Source organism: Hypanus sabinus, chromosome 16, assembly GCF_030144855.1.
Source record: "Hypanus sabinus isolate sHypSab1 chromosome 16, sHypSab1.hap1, whole genome shotgun sequence".
Lineage (NCBI taxonomy): Eukaryota > Metazoa > Chordata > Chondrichthyes > Myliobatiformes > Dasyatidae > Hypanus > Hypanus sabinus.
Genome location: NC_082721.1, coordinates 56,429,983 through 56,449,000, shown reverse-complemented (window position 1 = coordinate 56,449,000; position 19,018 = coordinate 56,429,983). Strand labels below are relative to the sequence as shown.

The 19,018-nt window shown below is 44.1% G+C and overlaps 2 protein-coding genes across 9 annotated transcripts in view; one reads left to right on the top strand and one right to left on the bottom strand.

The window, feature by feature from the left end:
- The window catches only part of LOC132406323 (trichohyalin-like), a 136,830-nt gene that overhangs the window by 95,814 nt on the left and 21,998 nt on the right, over positions 1–19,018 (top strand). The gene's annotated exons all lie outside the window — the stretch shown is intronic.
- The window catches only part of LOC132406321 (adhesion G protein-coupled receptor E1-like), a 43,909-nt gene extending 24,891 nt beyond the window's left edge, over positions 1–19,018 (bottom strand). Inside the window, exons 1-6 of one of the 7 annotated variants that reach the window (XR_009516132.1) lie at positions 14,940–19,018; positions 10,933–11,025; positions 8,496–8,633; positions 3,943–4,428; positions 1,938–2,032; positions 575–673 (exon numbers count right to left, since the gene is read on the bottom strand). Coding sequence is in view for 5 of the 7 variants with exons in the window: in XM_059991825.1 (XP_059847808.1) it covers positions 575–673; positions 1,938–2,032; positions 3,943–4,428; positions 8,496–8,633; positions 10,933–11,025; positions 14,940–14,970 (942 nt within the window). In the remaining 2 variants the exon portion in view is untranslated. Of the gene's footprint in view, positions 1–574; positions 674–1,937; positions 2,033–3,942; positions 4,429–8,495; positions 8,634–10,932; positions 11,026–12,542; positions 12,651–14,939 lie in introns of those variants that run through there. The other 6 variants (XR_009516131.1, XM_059991825.1, XM_059991826.1 and 3 more) reach the window with 6 other exon arrangements.

The following is a 19,018-nucleotide window of genomic DNA, read 5'->3' as shown; positions in this document are numbered from 1 at the left end:
AACAGCTGTGGCTCCACCTTTGGGCTGAGGTCTTCTCCTGAGGTTAGGTGTCGGCCTCATCAGGAGTTGTACACCTGGGCCTCAGCATCTCAGCAGAAAAAGCCCTGGGCGATGGGGGCAGTGGAGAGTAGAAGAGACAGATGCACTCTCCATACATGTTTAATGGCTCAGAAAAGGTGCTGAGAGGGATTACTAAATATCCATGTCATAAGATCAGGAGGGAAACCTGGAAGAGGGGAGGTGTGAGATAGCTGATCAACATCACAGGTGTTTGATGGAGTGAGGAGTGTTTTGTTCAGGGGCACACGGCTCGCAGAGCGGGAACAAATTTCCCATTGAGTTAGGCAAAGAACCACAAGCAAATATATGGAGTAGATGGGGCAAAAGTGGCTAATATGAAGGGGTGTAATTTTAAAGTGATTGGAGGAAAGTTTATGAGGGAATGAAAACTTAGCTCTGATATTTCCCCTAGAGAAGTGAGTGTGGAAATCACTGCTGAGGTGATGGGTGATGATACACAGTTGCATAATCTGGATTCTAGTCTATCGTCCAAATTTGATAGGTTACTGCTCACCTCAAGTGGTGATCCTTTGATGGGGTTATAGCATGGTTTATTGAAGAGGCGACTCACATTCGTTATCATGGAGCAAAACAGTCTCCCAGGTGAAGCTGGCTAAGGAGATATGAGAGAGAAAGAGGTTTAAGTTTACCTTTGTGGTCTGTCAGTGTCTGCTAAAGTCAAAGTGAACATCAAGAATTTGTGCAGAAATACGTGTGTACATGTGCAGTGAAAAATTTATTTGCAGCAGCATCACAGGCACACAATAACAGATAAGTAACATTTACAAGGTAAAAAAAACATTCGTACACAACTTTTAAAGAGAACAGAAAGAAAACAAAGCCAACAACGAGGAGGCGGTATTCCAACGTGATTGAGGAAAGTACGGTGGGGGGGGGGATGGGGGGAGGTCAGATGTAGTTTTGTGACACACAGAATGGTGGGTGCATGGAGCATACTTCCAGAGTGGTGATAGAGGCAGATATATTAGGGACATTTAAGAGACTCTTAGATAAGCCAAATGAAGGGCTTTGTGGGAGGGATGTGTTAGATTGATCTTGGAGTAGGTTAAAAGGTTGGCACAACATCATAGGCTGAAGGGCCTGTACTGTGCTGTAGTGTTTGATGTTCTTTAAAGTCCATTGTAGTGTTAATATGGCAGTGTTGCATTACTGAGGTAGTGATTAGGGTTGTGTTTGTTGTTTGAAGAATGGTTGAAGAGAAGCAGCTGTTCCTGACTCTGATGCTGTGGTGTCCCTGCTGCCATTAAATGCATGTCTCTTTGCACAGCCTCTTTGTGTAAATTATAACATAATGTCTGGTACTGGGCACTGATAAAGCAGTTGGGGGTAACTGTGCTGGGGAGTGGGACACAGGAGTTCCATGACCTCAGCCATGGATGTGAAATGGCCAGAAAGGCTGTGCAAGGAAGGAGAGGGACGGGCAGGGCTCTTGCGTTAGCACCTGTGGCAATCACAACGGAGGAATTGGGGAAGAGTGGGAACAACATTCCCTCTACATGTTCTTTACAGCAGTGTGGACCAACCATTGCTCTGAGCAGGAAATTTTTACATGGCCTGAAAACTCCACGGTACGTTAAACATTTTTTGCAATATGCATATTATAGATATTTAGAATAAAGATAGAAAAATCACATTTTTTATTTTATTTATTAGTTAAAGGGTATAATGAAATACAACAAAGAAAACCTTTCATGTTTTGTAAGCTTCTAGCTGCATCCAGTTCCAGCTGCAACAAAGGAAGCATTTCAATTACAGTGCTGCATCACACCATAGTGTGAAACAGTGAGTGGGAACAGCCTCCCTGTTTGTGAAGGGAATGACACTAGGCCACAGGAGAAACGTCCATATGAACTCACCTGCTCCAGGGTAGTGGTCAGTCTAAGATTCCACTGCCCAGCAGGATCACTGTGGTTTCTGACATCAGTGGACAGAGTGGAAGATGGACCAGGGTCTGAAATGACAGCAGACAGAATGGCTACTTCACTGAAGGACATGTCCTCAGACCTGTGGATTTTGTAGCACACTGAGAAATACACTTATTTCTTCACTGACCGAGACAGGGCTTTCGTCCCAGCACCAGGGATCTTCAGGGAATTATTGTAGAAGCTCACCTTGATAGTGGGAAGCAGTCAAACTACTGATCATTATAAATCTTCCTTTGGTACATTCACCTCAGGGAAGGAGATGTGGCCCAATTGTGGATCCAGCCCCTCCAAGCAGAACAAGTCATAGACTCACACAGCATGGAAGAGGTCCTTCAGCCAAACTGGTCCAGGTGGTCCAAGATTCCCACCTTAGCTAATCCCATTTTCCCATGTTTTGTGACTGTCCATCTAAACCTTTCCTATCTATGTACCTGTCTGAGTACATTGTAAATATTATTATTTTATCTACCTCAACCACTTCTGCTGGTAGCTCATTGCAAGAACTAACCACCCTCTGGATGAAAATGTTAACCATTAGGTACCCATGAAACCTCTTAGATCCCCTTCCACAATTCTCTCCTTTCTGAGACAACACTCATCCCAGGAGGTTGATGGGTTGCTGGACAGATGTGGTCCGGTGTGCATAGGTGTAATGTGATGGACTTACAGGACTGATGCACTGTGGTTGTTGAGGGAGGATGATCACAGAAGGTTGGTACAGGGAGGGCATGTGATGGTGGGGGCTTATTGCTGTGATTGGAAGCCCATCACCTGTGGTGTGCCCCGGGGTTGTGCTGGGACCTATGCTGTCTGTTGTACTCACTTATACTTTGGAGGTGATGTAGGTTGATTGAGATTTGTGGTATTGCTAACAGCGAGGAGGGTAATCTTTGCTCCAGGATGATATTGACTGATGTGGAAATATATCTCTAACCCTGAAGTCTTTATGAGTTTGTAACTTTTGTAAAATGTAATGTGACAAAATGAAGGTCCAAGAAATCCCAAAATACTGTGCTGGCTTGTGTGGGAAAACTTGCACAAGTCTGTGTTTTATGGGAGGAAGTTTTTTTTTCTGACTTGATTTTTTTTTGTAGCCAGAGAAGACAACGGAGGAATGTAATGGAGCATCTTAATTACTATTCTCTTGTAAAAAGAAATATAAAGTGCTTTGGTTGAAACCTATGATCAGAAACTGCTCTCAGGCGTGTTGTTTAGAGGTAGTTTCCCCTTGCAAGTAAAATAGTAAATGTGCTCATATTTTGATCCTCTCTGAGTTTGTTACTTTATATTAGAAGATCCAGTTGAACAGTAAACAACACTGATTAGTAAGGTGGGCAGAATAGAGGGAACTTAATCCTGAAATCTGAGGTGGTGCAAAATGGGAAGAGCAAGGGCAAATAATATCCATTTAGTGATTGGACCCTGGGCAGAACTGAGGAACAGAGGGTGGAGGTGACCTGGTGCAGTTGCAGGGGCCCCTGGCATTGGTTGAGATATTGTATGGGATCTGTGCTTCCATTAGCTGGAGCACAGAAGTTAAGAATGGGGGTTATGTAGAACAATGTGAAACAGTGTTGAGGTCACATCTGGAGTACTGTGTACAGTCTGGGGTTGTCACTATAGAGTGTGAATGTGCTGGAGAGGGCAAGGGGAGATTCACAATGTTGTGCATTGGTGTGGGGTGTACAGTTATGAGGATGGACTGGACTTGTTGAGTTGGATTGTCCTGGAACAGAGAAAGTTGTAGTGTAGGAAGGGATGCTGGTTTATTCAAATTCTGAAACAGATTAACATTTTAGGGAAAGAATAACAAAAGCTGAGAGATGATGAGGTAATGAGTGTCCTCACTTCCTTTCTGGAACTGAGAAGCAATTGAAGCTGTTAGTACAGTGATCACACAGATAGAGAAAAGGATGCTTAATTTTCTCAATGTTACCTCTGTTACCTAGCTCTGTTGTAGCCTCACGTCTGCTCCCGTTTCCAGCCTCAGGTGTGCTTCTGTTACCTCGCTCAGGTGTATAGCCATTTCCAGTTCTAGGCATGCTCCCTTTATGTTCAGATATGTTCTTGTTAAATGGGTCAGATGAGCTCTTGTTGCCTGGCTCAGCTGTGCTCCTGTAACCTGGTTCAGCTGTTCTCAGGTTACCTGGTTTAGTTACATTTTCATTTTCAGGCCCAGTTATATTTCTATTAGCTGACTTTGATGTGCTCTGCATGATCAGGTTGAATGTATTCCCATTCCCATGCTCTGGGAAGTTCCCACTTCCTGGCTCGGGTGTGTTCCTGTTATCAGGAATGCCTTCATGCTCAGGTACCATTGTAATGCTGTGTTCAGATGGCATGTTGTTCCCATGATCAGGTGCCGTGACGTTCTGTCTAATGAGTGTGGCCCGTTTCCTCAGTCGTGTGTGTCTTGCAACCTCTGGAATTTTAAAATGGAAAAAGCCGCAGCTCTGTTCAGTACTGACACAATTGGTTTGGTGACCACTTAGCTATATCAGACTTGTTAATGGTGACATTATAGGTGAGTAAGTCACAGTAACAGCAGGAAGAAATGGATCTGGTCTCTAATAATAGGCCAGAATGTGTTGTAAACATTAATATGCTGATTAAGAATGTGCTAGCATTGATGAGAGTGTCCAGAGGATGTTCACAAGAATGATCCCAGCAACAAAAGGGTTAAAGTATAAGAAGCATTTGAGGGCTATGGGCCTGGAGACACTGAAGTTCAGAAGAATGATGGGGGATCTCATTAAAACCTACCAACATTGAAAGACCTAGACAGAGTGGATGTGGCGAGGATGTTTCCAATAGTGGAAGAATCTAGGACCAGAGAGCACAGTCTTAGAATCTAAGGACATAGTTTTAGAAAAGAGATGAGAAGGTAATTTCTTTAGCCAGAAGGTGGTGAATCTGTGGAATGTGTGGCCACGGCTGCCTGTGGAGGCCAAGTCATTGGATATATTTATTTACAGATACAGTGAGGATCTGGACTTTCTGGCCCAACGAGCTGCACCACCCAGCACCCATAGAACCATAGAACATTACAGCACAGAAACAGGCCTTTTGGCCCTTCTTGGCTCTGCTGAACCATTTTTCTGCCTAGAACCACTGACCTGCACCTGGCCCATATCTCTCCATACACCTCTCATCCAAGTACCTGTCCAAGTTTTTCTTAAATGTTAAAAGTGAGCCCACATTTACCACTTCATCTGGCAGCTCATTTCACACTCCCACCACTCTGTGTGAAGAAGAACCCCCCCCCCACCCACCAATGTTCCCTTTAAACTTTTCCCCCTTCACCCTTAACCCATGACCTCTGGGTTTTTTCTCCCCTAGCCTCAGTGGAAAAAGCCTGTATGCATTCACTCTATCTATACCCATATATCCTTCCTGTAATTCAGTGACCAAAACTGCTCACAATACTCCAAATTCGGCCTCACCAATGCCTTATACAACCTCACCATAACATTCCAACTTTTATACTCAGGCCTTTAATTTATAAAGGCCAATGTACCAAAAGCTCTCTTTACTACACTATCTATCTGTGACACCACTTTTAGTGAATTTTGTATCTGTATTCCCAGATCCCTCTGTTCTACTGCACTCCTCAGTGCCTTACCATTTACCTTGTATGTTCTACCTTGGATTTTCCTTCCAAAGTGCAATGCCTCACACTTTTCTATATTAAACTCCATCTGCCATTTTTCAGCCCATTTTTCCAGCTGGTCCAAACCCCTCTGCAAGCTTTGAAAACCTTCCTCACTGTCCACTACACCTCCAATCTTTATATCATCAGCAAATTTGCTGATCCAATTTACCACATTATCATCCAGATCATTGATATAGATGACAAATAACAATGGACCCAACACAGATCCCTGTGGCACATCACTAGTCACAGGCCTCCACTCAGAGAAGCAATCCTCCACTACCACTCTCTGACTTCTCCCATTGAGCCAATGTCTAATCCAATTTACTACCTCATCATGTATACCTAGCGACTGACTAACCTCCAAATGCAGGACCTTGTCAAAGGCCTTACTGAAGTCCATGTAGACAATATCCATTGCCTTCGCTTCACCCACTTTCCTTGTAACCTCCTTGAAAAACTCTAATAGATTTGTTAAACATGACCTACCACACACAAAGCCATGTTGACTTTCCCTAATAAGTCCCTGTCTATCCAAATACTTGTAGATTCTATCTCTTAGTACTCCTTCCAATAACTTACCTACTACCAATGTCAAATTTACTGGCCTATAATTTCCCAGATTACTTTTAGAGCCTTTTTAAAACAATGGAACAACTTAGCTATCCTCCAATCCTCTGGCACCTCACCCATAGATACCGACATTTTAAATATATCTGCCAGGGCCCCTGCAATTTCAGCACTAGTCTCCTTTAAGGTCCGAGGGAATACCCTGTCAGGACTACTCTGATTCGCCTCAAGATAGCAAGCACCTCCTCCTCTTCAATCTGTATAGGTTCTATGACCTCACTACTTGTTTGCCTTATTTCCATTGACTCCATGCCAGTTTCCTTAGTAAATACAGATGCAAAAAACGCATTTAAGATCTCCCCCATTTCTTTTGGTTCCATACATGGCCGACCACTCTGATCCTCAAGAGGACCAATTTTATCCCTTTTGCTCTTAATATACCTGTAGAAGCTCTTTGGATTATCCTTCACCTTGACTGCCAAAGCTACCTCATGTCTTCTTTTAGCCCTCCTGATTTCTTTCTTAAGTATTTTTTTTGCACTTCTTATACTCCTCAAGTACCTTATTTGCTCCCTGTTTCCTATACATGTCATACATCTCTCTCTTCTTCTTTATCAGAGTTCCAATATCCCTAGAGAACCAACGTTCCTTATCCTTATTCACTTTGCCTTTAATCCTGACAGGAACATGGAAACTCTGCACTCTCAAAATTTCTCCTTTGAAGGCTTCCCACTTACCATCGACATCCTTGCCAGAGAACAACCTGTCCTAATCCACGCTTTTTAGATCCTTTCTCATTTCTTCAAATTTGGCCTTTTTCCAGTTTAGAACCTCAACCCGAGGACCAAGTTGAAACTAATGGTGTTATGATCACTGGAACCAAAGTGTTCCCCTACACACACTTTCGTCACCTGTCCTAACTAACTTCCTAATAGGAGATCTAATATTGCATCCTCTCACCCCATCTATTTAATCCTAGCCTAATCACAGGTTAACTTACAATGACCAATTAACCTGTTCACTGGTAATGCTTTAGACTGTGAGACAGAACCCATGAGCTGGAAAGAATATATAAACTTTTGTACAGATGACGAATTGAACTTCGAACTCTGACACCCCGAGCTGTAATAGTGTTATGCTGACTGCTGTGTTTCACTAGTAAGGGTGTCAAAAGTTATGGGGAGAAGGCAGGAGAATGGGGCTGAGAGGGGTAATAAATCAACTATGATTCAAATAGCCTAATTCTGCTCTACTTCTTATGGTCTTAAGATCTTCTTGGTTACTGAGAAACACAGGATAATACCATAGTTTTATAAAGGAGGAAAATAGGTTAACGTTAATAAACTGATGTTGGCGCGTGGCCTAGTGGGCAAGGCATCAGTCTAGTAACCTGAAGGTCACTGGTTCGAGCCTCAGCTGAGGCAGCGTGTTTGTGTCCTTGAGCAATCTGCGATGTCATTGGTGCCAAGCTGCATGGGTCCTAGTGCCCTTCCCTTGGACAACATCGGTGGTCTGGAGAGGGGAAGGCCTGCAGCTTGGGCAACTGCTGGTTTCCCATACAACCCTGCCCAGGCCTGCGCCCTGGAAACTCCAGGCGCAGATCCATGGTCTCTCGAGACCGATGGATTCCACCACAATAAGCTGATGCCTTTAGATTGTATGCATTGTAGGAGAAGGGGAAGAATATCAGAATACATGAAGGAGGAAGTCATTTGACCTATTGTATGTGTGATAGCCGACTGAAAGCAGTTCAATAGTCCCATCCCTGACCATGCCCAGCTTGGCCCCATTTCTCAAAGTGCAGGGTGACAATTCAGAGGAGGTCACAGAGAAAGTAAGTCCAAGATGTTGTGAGTGAGGATGCTAAAAGTGAAGTGTGGGAGAGCTTGTAAAGTTCTTGACCACAGGGATGGTTGAAGTTCTTTTGAGACATGGATGTGTGTTATGAAAATCTGAGAAAAAGATGCCATTGTTTAGATAGGAGATATGTGATAAAAATGGAGAGGCCGCTAAAGTTTCTGGTTAGATTTAGCCTGACAGTTTACATCTTCCTTTTTAAGCTGAAGGCATTGATCATGCATCAATACAGAGTAAGAGTAAGAGCCAATACAGAGTAAGCTTTCGTGAACCCCAGTTTTAATTTTGAATGAATGCTGATTGTAGGAAGAGGGGGTGATTGAGTTGGAGGGAGCTATGATCCAAAAACATTGATGAAACGTATTGATTCCCATGTGCCACCAAAGACCATGCATGCTCTTGAGTCTTACCTTGGCAGCTTGTCCCATGGGAGGCATTGATATAAGGATGGAATCCCTGCATACAGGTACAGAAATAACTTCCCATTATGTTATGGCACCTTGTGTTTGGCCCACATATCTGAGCAACTTCAGCACATTCGTTGATATCTGAGACCAACAGAACAGTTTGTCAGTTATTTACATAATAGCGGTCAGTACATTTTATACATTCATTCCCAGGGGGAGATCATTTGGAAAGGCTGGTCTTTGTCCCCAGACTAGCTGGTCCAGCCTCTGTGCTTACCCTATTGGTGCTGCTTTGGCACCTTTATCTTGCAGGAGAAGATCCACAAATTGGATGCACATGCTCCTCTGAGATATACCACATCTGACAGTGCAGCACTTACTCTGTGCTGTGTTCACCAGCTGGTCTGGGCTTGTGGGATATAGGACAAATAGGAGTAAACGCACCTCTGGTCACTCTATGGACCATGTATTGGGGCTCATATGTCTCAAGTCACTGTTAGGACCATGTGTCTGGTCCATTATCTCTGATCACTGTAAAGACTGTATGTTGGATCCACTGTGTCATATGGTCACTGTGTGTTAGGTCCCTCATGCCTCTGGTCACTGTTAGGTTTGCTTGACAGAACCTTTCCCAGTGAGTAGTGGAGAATGCAGATAGCTGTTATAGTTCTGGGGATAGAAAACTACTTTTGGTCCCCTGCTTCCCACAGTTCTGTCAGCGAGAGGAATCCTATGGTCAATGCTGTAAGCTCCACTACGATATGGGTGAGGTTGTTGAGGATATCCCATATGTCCAACACTGCAGAATGGGAGCAGCTTGTGCATGGATTGGTGCCCAGAGGGAATGGACAATCACCTCTGTCTCCAACACACTTCCAGTTACCTGTAAGTTACTTAGTAAGGCAGAGTGTCCCTGTACCAAAGGAACTGTAATAGCAGCAAGATCAAGTGGATTTGTAACTTCATGCAGTGACCTCTGGTCTTGTCTCTGCCCTGAAAATTAGGCAGCTTCCTCCTCACCACATTCTCTGTCAACAACTAGAAGGGAGATAAAGATGAGCTTTCTTTTCCTGTAGGTAACTGTAGCTGTAACAGGACATCAGATGAGGGGTGAGTGGTGGCTGTTGAAAATTCAGAGGCAGTTCCACTGAGCACAGAATGAACCCACCATCTGGTCCTTACATCTTGTCTTGGATCTCTCGTCCGTTGATGCATCTGTGACCCATAATGTCCTGGTTTAACAAAGCTCCAACGATTCCCATTTTGAATTTTCCAGCTGACTGAGACTTTAGTCTCTGTCTCTGTGAAGATGGCCTTCCTGTTTACTGCAGTCTGTCTGGCTCCAGGGGTAAAGCCTCACATCCATTCACATCCACTGCACTTCCTGACCCAGGGAAATGACTCTTCTCAATTCAGCCATTCAAATTCAACTGTGACGTTAAAGGGATCAATTAGATCATTGCTTCATTTTCTGTACTCAAGGGAATGTGGATCCAGTTAATGCAAGTGGTCCTTGTAATCCTCTCTGCACTTGAGTCATCACTGAAGTTATGAGTTATCATTGTAGATCTGGATCCATACCTCCTCTACCTGAACATTTCAACAACGTGTACCTGTTTTGAAAACATTTTTGTACCTGTCTCTACGCTTCCTCTGGCAGCTCATTTCATGTACCCTCTGTTTGTGTGAAGCTTGCGCCCTCAGGTCCCCTTTATATCTTTCCCCTCTCCCCTTAAACCTGTGCCTGCTAGTTTCAATCTCCCCTAGCCCAAAGAAAAGACTGTGACCATTCACCTTATCTATGCCCCTCATAATTTTATGAACCTCAGCCTCATTTATTCCAGGGAAGACTGTCCCAGACTGTCCAGTCTCTCCCTATAGCTCAGACTCTCTGGTCATGGCAACATTCCGGTGAAACACTCTCCTGTACTGTCTCCAGCTCAGTCATACCCTTCTATCATTGAGTGACTGCAGATAATTCTCCAAGCATAGTCTCACCAATGGCTTGTATAGCTGCAGCAAGACTTAACTCCTGCACTCAGTCAAAATGCTGGAGAGTTCTGCAGGCAGGGAAAAGAGTTGATGTTTCAGTCCAAGATTCTTCATTGGTCCTGATGAAGGGTTTTGGCCCAAAATGTCAACTGTTTACTCTTTTCCTTGAAGGTTGCCTGGCCTGCTGAGTTCCTCTAGCATTTTGTGTGTATTACTTTGATTTCCAGAATCTGCTGATTTTTCTGTTGTCCTGCACTCAGACTCTATTTTTGTCTCCACAGATGCTGTTTGACTTGTTGAGTGTTTCCATCAGTTTCTGTTTTTATATGATATATTCCTTTACATTCAGTTTGCAGCTATAATCTTATTAAACAGCAAAAGAGATTTAAGTGGCCATGTAGCTTACTACAGTTCCTGAGAGATCATTGAAAGATAGAGTGTTACTCACCGATGCAGTCTAGATCAGCTTCAAGCTTGTATCCTGGTTGGCAGGGTTGACTAGACACCACAAGAAGGGACAGGGTATAACTCAGGCAAAACACTGTCAAAGTAAAAGGGAATGAGACATTGCAGATCTACCCAGAAGTCTGCTAACTGGTTCTACCAGCTCTATTTGCATCTGTGTCTTGGCTTTAACACTTAGCTCGGGGGCTGAGGGTTTGTTCTGTGATTCATGATTGGTCAGTGCTTACTGGAGTCTGGGGGATGTAATTCACACAGGAGAGGAGGAGAAATGTTTTCCAACATTCCTTTGTTTCTAATGGCTCCTAATTTGTTCCTAATTCCTAAAGAAATCCAGACCCTTTCAGGAACACTGGAGTAGTGGACTGTTTAGAATTTTAGGATAGTTGTATTATTCACAGGATATTCTGTAGATGCTGGAAATCCAGAGCAACACACTTAAAGTGCTGGTGGAACTCAACAGGTCAGGCAGCATCTATGGAGGGGAATAAACAGTTAATATTTTGGGCACCTGAGACCTCTTTTTCCATTCCCCATTCTGGTTACCCTCTCACTCTTTCTGTACTCCTCACCTACCCATCACCTTTCCCCTGGTTTCCCCCCTCCTTCCCTTTCTCCCATGGGCTACTCTCCTCTCTTATCAATTTCGTCCTTCAGCCCTTTACCTCTTTCGCCTATCACCTCCCAGTTTATTATTTCAGCCATGTTCCCCCTCACCTGGTCTCAACTATCACCTGCCAACTTGGTATACTTTCTTCTCCCTCACCTTCTCATTCTGGCTTCTGGGCCCTTTTTACAAACGTAGTCCAATGAAGAGTATTGTCCAGAAACATGACTGTGTAGTCCCCTCCATAGATACTACCTGACCTGCTGAGGGATTGGGGGACGGTGTGGGTACAGTGGTTGGGGGGTGGGGGAAGAATTTGGGAAGAGTTTGGGGGAAAGGGTGGGCAGAACGACTGAGCAGTGATCAGGAATGAAGGCCCGCTGATTTTACCAACAAGCAGATCGGTGCTTCTAGAGCCTCCTACAGCATAGTTAAAGGGGTTCAGGAGGTTAAAATCAGACTGGATCCTCTTTGAATACAAAGATAGCAGGAATGTGCTCAAACAGGTGATTAGAAAGGCCAAATAGGGGACCATGAAATGTCCTTGGCAAGCAGGGTCAAGGATAATCACAAGGCATTTTGCACTTAAAAAAAAGATGAGTCAGGAAAAAGCAGGAAGGAAGTATGTTGTGTTTGGACTCAGAGCAAATTGTTGAGGTACAAAATGAGTATTTTGTGTCGCTATTTACCAAGGAGAAGGAATTGGAGGAGAGTGGATACAGTGGAGCACATTGATGTGCAGAGACATATTGAGATTAAGGAGCAGTAGTGCTGGAACTTAGAAAAAGCAATACAATGGATAAGATTCCAGGGCCTGATGGCATATATCCTAAATAGAGAAAGAAGCAAGTTAGGAGATTGCTGGGGCATTGACAACAATACCTGTGTCACTAGCACTGGGCAAAGTCTTGGAGTACTGGACAGTGGCAATGTCCTGTCTGTTCAACAAGGGAAATAGGGATAATGCAGGTAATTATAGGTCAACGAACCTCTGATCAGTGGTAGTGAAACTGTTCAAAAAGATATTCTGGCCTTTGCCGATGTCTATGTGGGGTTTGCATCTTCTCCATGTGACCATGCCCTGGGTGTTCTGGCTTCCTCCCCATCCCAAAGATCTGTCAGTTGTCCCATGTGGAGGCGAATTACTCCCTGGGTAGGCAAATAACAAAGAATCACAGGGAGCTGATGGTTGAGAGAAAGAGTGAATGTCAGGGCTGTAGGGAAATGAGGATATGGGAAACAGGTCAGGTGGGCCTGCTCTTCTGGTCACAGCACTGACCCTGTGGGCTGAATGTCCTCTCCCCCGCCCCTTTTCTTGGCACTATTGGTTTTGGAGAGGGAGAGGGAATTTGTAAGGACAGAATTCCTGAGCTGAAGGCAGTTCCATCAATGCTGGAACAGTGAAATGGAATGCAGATGAAGAGGCCGAGGATTGTTGGAATGCAGATACCTTGGGGGCTGAAATAAGCTGTATCAATGAACAATCTATCAAAACCACTAACTTCTCAAAACTCTGTGTAATGTTCAATGCCAGCACTGCCAAAGCCACAAGGAGGCTCTAGGGTATCTTCATTCCCGGACTTCTCCCCTACTTATTGCCGTTTTGGGCTGCCAAGATGACATCCTCCCACATTCACAGAAATGTCCTCCTGGAAAGCGGGGAGAGAATTCTCCCATGAACTGTTTTGTCAGAACTAGTGGGAGGGGCATATTTTTCTTGACTCCTGTTTGGGAGATCGTTTAAGAAAACACATTTCCGAAGACACTTTTATAACAATAAAAGGAAACAGGAAGTTCCTGCCTTATTTAACTTCCCCAGTCATGTGGTGGAATGTTATTTTTATCAGCAGTAGTATTCAAACTGGAACCCCACCTGCAACCCCCCCACCCCCGAACAAATTGGTGACCCAGATACTAGCTAGCTCCAGCAAGTGCTGAGACTTTGCATGTTGACAAACTCTGCACTCTGTGTGGGTTCCCTGTCTGAGTCAGGTTAACATGTTGCGGCAGAGTGTGGTGGAATGTGTGCTACAGCAAAGTATGGCACTGTCCGAAAAACACATCCTTCTGTCCTCAGGTCCTAGACTCCCCCACTGTTAGAACCATCCTCTCCACATTCACTCTATCTAGGCCTTTCAATATTCAGTAAGTTTCAAATAATTACTCCCCTCATTCTTCTCAACTGCAGTGAGTATGAGTCCAGAACCATCAAATGCTCATTCCCAGCATCATTCGTTTAAGTCTGTGAACTCTCTCCAATGCCAGCACATATTTTCTTAGATAAAGGGGCCCAAAATGGCTTACAATAGTCTCAAGTGCAGTCTGTCCAATGCCTTATAAAGCCTCAGCATTACACCCTTGATTTTAATATTTCTTATGAAATGAATGTGAACATTGCATTTGCATTCCTTACCATTGGCACAACCTGCAAGTTAATCTTTAGGGAATCTTGCACGAGGACTTCAAAGTCCCTTTGCACCTCTGAATTCTGAATTTGCTACCCATTTAGAAAATAGTCTATGTCTTCATTCCTTCTACCGAAATGCATGACCATATACTTCTTTACACTGTATTCCAGCTGTCTCTTCTTTGCCTATTCTTCTAATCTGTCCAAGTCCTTCTGCACGTTCTTTGCTTCTGTTGGACTACCTGCCACTCCACTTATTTTCGTATAGTCGGCAATTTTTCAGAGAGGTCAGAGTATTACGGGATGGGTTACTGGAAACTCAGGCTCAACCAACGGCTGGACAGGGGAGTACCATTGTGTTGGTAATGCCCAGGTGTAGGAGAGACCTAGACACAGGGGAGGGTAACTAATGAGTTACAGTTACATTCACACCACTGCACGTCTCCAGACACAGTCGGATTGCTCCTCTTGTTATCAGTGTTGCCCCTGGGGTCTCATGGCTGGATGAGACATGTCAGGTCACTGGTCTGTGATCCCGCTCATTCCGCAGACACCCACAGGTGACATTGACTCTCACCTGAGAATTGAGCTCCTTTGTGTGAAGCTGTTTGGAATTACTGACAGTTTTGACAATCTGTGTGATGGGACAGTGGGTAATGGACTTTGCTAGTCTGGATGCAGGTTGATCAGAAGACAGAGAATCGCTAATTCATTAGTCGTTTGAGGGAAAAAAAGATCACTAACAGTCAACCAGTTGTCCATGCCACTTACACCCAATTAAATACCTATAGAGTACCACAGTTGTTGCTCTGTGGGATGTCTAGCAAGCTTCCATTAAAGAAGTGAGTTGCTGATCAGACAAACTGCTCTGTGAGGTGGGTAGTGAAAATATGGATAGGGAAGAGACTGGGGTATTAACAGGCAGAGGAGGCTGCTTGCATTTTACTGCTCTCTCTGTTCTCCCATGCTCGGTACTCACCCCACTCCAGGCTGCTGCATCTCCACTCCATGGTTCTGCTCTGCTGAAGAACAGGTTCCAGTAACAGCAGACAGTGTGGCTGTCAGAGTCTGCGAGGAAGCTTTGCATTTGTATGTGACTGGCCCAAGCTCAGCAGCTTGAATAATAACCAGGGTGGGACTCTTAAAGCAGCACTGCCTTGCATGCGCAAAGCTGTGACTGGCTTTGAGGAACTCTGAGATAAAAACATAGAAAGGCTCCAGCACAGTACAGGCTCTTCTGCCCACAAAGCTGTGCTGAACATGTCCTTACCTTAGAACTACCGATGCTTACCCATAGTCCTCTATTTTTTAAGCTCCATGTATCCATTCCAGAAGTGTCTGAAAAGACACTATCGTTTCTGCCTCCACCACCGCTGCTGGCAGCTCATTCCACACACTCACCATACTCTGAGTAAAAAACTTACCCCTGACATCTCCTCTGTACCTGCACCCCAGCACCTTAAAACTATGCACACTCGTGCTAGCCATTTCAGCCCTGGGGAAAAGCCTCTGACTATCCACATGATCAATGCCTCTCATCATCTTGTACACCTCTATCAGGTCATTTATCCTCCATCATTCCAAGGAGAAAAGGCCAAGTTCACTCAACCTATTCTCATAAGGCATACTCCCCAATCCAGGCAACATCCTTGTAAGTCTCCTCTGTACCCTTTCTATGGGTTCCAAGTCCTTTCTGTAATGAGGCAACCAGAATTGAGCATAGTTCTCCAAGTGGGGTCTGACCAGTGTCCTATATAGCTGCAACATTACCTCTCGGCTCTTAAACTCAATCCCATGATTGATGAAGGCCAATGCACCATATGCCTTCTTAGCCACAGAGTCAACCTGCACAGCAGCTTTGCGTGTCCTATGGACTCGGACCTCAAGATCCCTCTGATCCTCTACACTGCCAAGAGTCTTGCCATTAATGCTATATTCCGCCATCATATTTGACCTACCAAAATGAACCACTTCACACTTATCTGGGTTGAACTCCATCTGCCCCTTCTCAGTCCAGTTTTGCATCTTATCAACATCCCACCATAACCTCTGACAGCCCTCCACACTATCCACAACACCCCCAACCTTTGTGTCATCAGCAAATTTATTAACTCATCCCTCCACTTCCTCATCCAGGTCATTTATAAAAATCACAAAGAGTGGGGTCCCAGGACAGATCCCTGAGGCACACCACTGGTCACTAGCCTCCATGCAAAATATAGAAACAGAAAAACCTACAGCACAATACAGGCCCTTCGGCCAACAAATTTCTAGGCTTACCTATAGCCCTCTATTTTACTAAGCTCCATATGCCTATCTAAAAGCCTCTTAAAAGACCCTATCATATCTGCCTCCACCACATTTGCTGGCAGCCCATTCCACGCACTCACCACTCTCTGAGTAGGTACTCCTCTGTATCTACTCCCCAGCACTATCCGACCTCCATGCAGAATATGGCCTGTCTATAACCACTTTTTGCCTTCTGTGGGCAAGATCGTTCTGTATCCACAAAGCAATGTCCCCTTGGATCCCATGTCCCCTTACTTTTTCAGTAAGCATTGGATGGGGTACCTTATCAAATGCCTTGCTGAAATCCATATACACTACATCTACTGCTCTTCCTTCATCAATGTGTTTAGTCACATCCTCAAAAAATTCAATCAGGCTCGTAAGGTATGACCTGCCTTTTGCAAAGCCATGCTGACTATTCCTAATCATATAATACCTCTCCAAATGTTCATAAATCCTGCCTCTCAGGATCTTCTACATCAACTTACCAACCACTGAGGTAAGATTCACTGGTCTGTAATTCCCTGGGCTAACTCTACTCCTTTTCTTGAATAAAGGAACAACATCTGCAACCCTCCAATCCTCTGGAACCTCTCCCATCCCCATCTACAACCACTCTTTGCCTTCTGTGGGCAAGCCAATTTTGGATCCACAAAGCAATGCCCCCTTGGATTCAGTCCTCAAACAGAATGATAATTTCATGGAATAGCAGGCAAAGGAGGAGGAGACTCTCGAAGCTTCATCAGGTCCTCTGCATGTCCTTGCATGATCCCCACATCTCTTTGTTCCCTGGAACTTGTTATCCTCAGTCCATACAGACCTTGGATGGAGAACCTGAGATAACAGCTACAGCAGCCTGTGTCTCTTCCTGAGGAAAGGCCCCTCAGCCATGGGGAACTCACTGAATAATCCAATTAATACAATCCTGTTATTTCCAGGGTTTGCTGATTGTGAGTCAATTATTTTCTTGGGGTAAAACATGAAAACAAGCCATGTGTCACTTTGTTCAGCTCCGGGGTTTCACCCATCACTACAATGCAATTTCTAACTTGACCCTTCCTGTCCTGTTCCAATGCACTACATTTTCTAGGCTGCAATCTTCCAGCACCTGCCTTACCACAAACCCATCTCACTGACAGGTAGGTGTTCAGTGGGTGAATGTGTCACATTACTGGACTCGGAGTTGTGACAGCTGGAGACAATAATGTATGAAAGTTTGGAAGACACAGGTACTTCTACCACATGCATAAACAGCATATAACAAATTATAGACACATTAGATTCTGCAGCTGGATGGGAATAAACAGTTGATGTTTCAGGCCAAGGCTCTTCATCAGGATGAGTTAAAGATTTGCTTTGGTACATGTTTTCAGTTGCTTCTGTAATATTTTGGGGGTTTTTCCAAATGTCTGCTAAGTAGATGAAAGGTTCTGCCAACAATCCAGTACTCTAATGAACTAAAACCGGGGTCTTAGTTTATTGCTGACTATTGGTTAGTATGCCACGTTTAATAACAGAGCTGAGATACAGAACATGGGGTCTGCTCCACCATTCAATCATAGCTGATTTTTCCAACCCCATTCTTCTGACTTCTCCCTTAACCCTCTTGTATATCGAGAATCTTTCAATCTTTGCCTTAAATATACCCAATGACTTGCCCCACAACAATGAATTCCACAGATTTTCCACCCTCTGGCTGAAGGAATCTTTGAATCTCTGTTCTAAAGGGTCATCCCTTTATTTTGAGGCCCTGTACTCAGCTCCTAGACTCTCCTGATGGAAACACCTTCTTTCACCATCCACTCTATCCAGAAGTGTTAGTACCTGGTTGGTTCCATTTACAGGGGTGGTACACATTCAGTTAGAGGATGTAGAAATGATAAACAAGTTTCTATACTACATTTCCCAACCTCTGTGGTCAAAGGTGTTTTGCATCTGCTGCACCTTTACCAAAGCTTTGCCCACTGTGGAGCCATTCATTTCCAATGCTATTGGACAGGTGGGAGTGATGTTCCTCCACATGGTGCCTCAGGGAATGCAGATTGAGAAATGATTTGTCAAGCCATCAGGAAGGGAGCACCTGTAACATTTCACCAGCCTTTGGAATCCACTGCTAACCTCTGCTCAGAGGGTGAAGGTTCACAGTTGACTTGTGTTTAAAGAGATTCATCTTGGATCACAATCAGTCCAGTATGGAGAACATACAAAAGCCTCTGGTTCTTGCCTTCACTTTTAAAAACAGAAATAAGGCACAGATAAAACTATTTTTCCAAAATGAGTGACAAGGTAGCAGAGTGGTTAGTGAAACACTAAGACTGGAGTTTGATTCCCACCATTGTCTGTTAAGAATTTGTAAGTTCTCCCCATTACTGTGTGGGTTTCCTCTTGGCGCTCTGGTCTCTTCCCACATTCCAAAGACATACAGTTAAGGTTAGTGAATCTACTTTCTTGGCACTGGATGGATGCCGACACTTGTGGACTGCCTAGCATAATTCTTACTGATTTCATTTGATGCAAATGATGCATTTCATTGCATGTTTCAATGGACATGTAAAGCTTATCTTTAATTATAATTTTGTCATTTTTTATTTTCATAATTCAGGAAGCATACAGGAATTTTAAAATACCAACGCTGCAAACTTTAGCAATATTTCAGATTATTTTTTCAACATTCCCGAAATATGCTTGCCTTTCCATCAGTGATCATTAACACCAGATTTCATTGTGATTCGAGCCGGTTTTGTTTATATGACATTTAACCTTCCACAT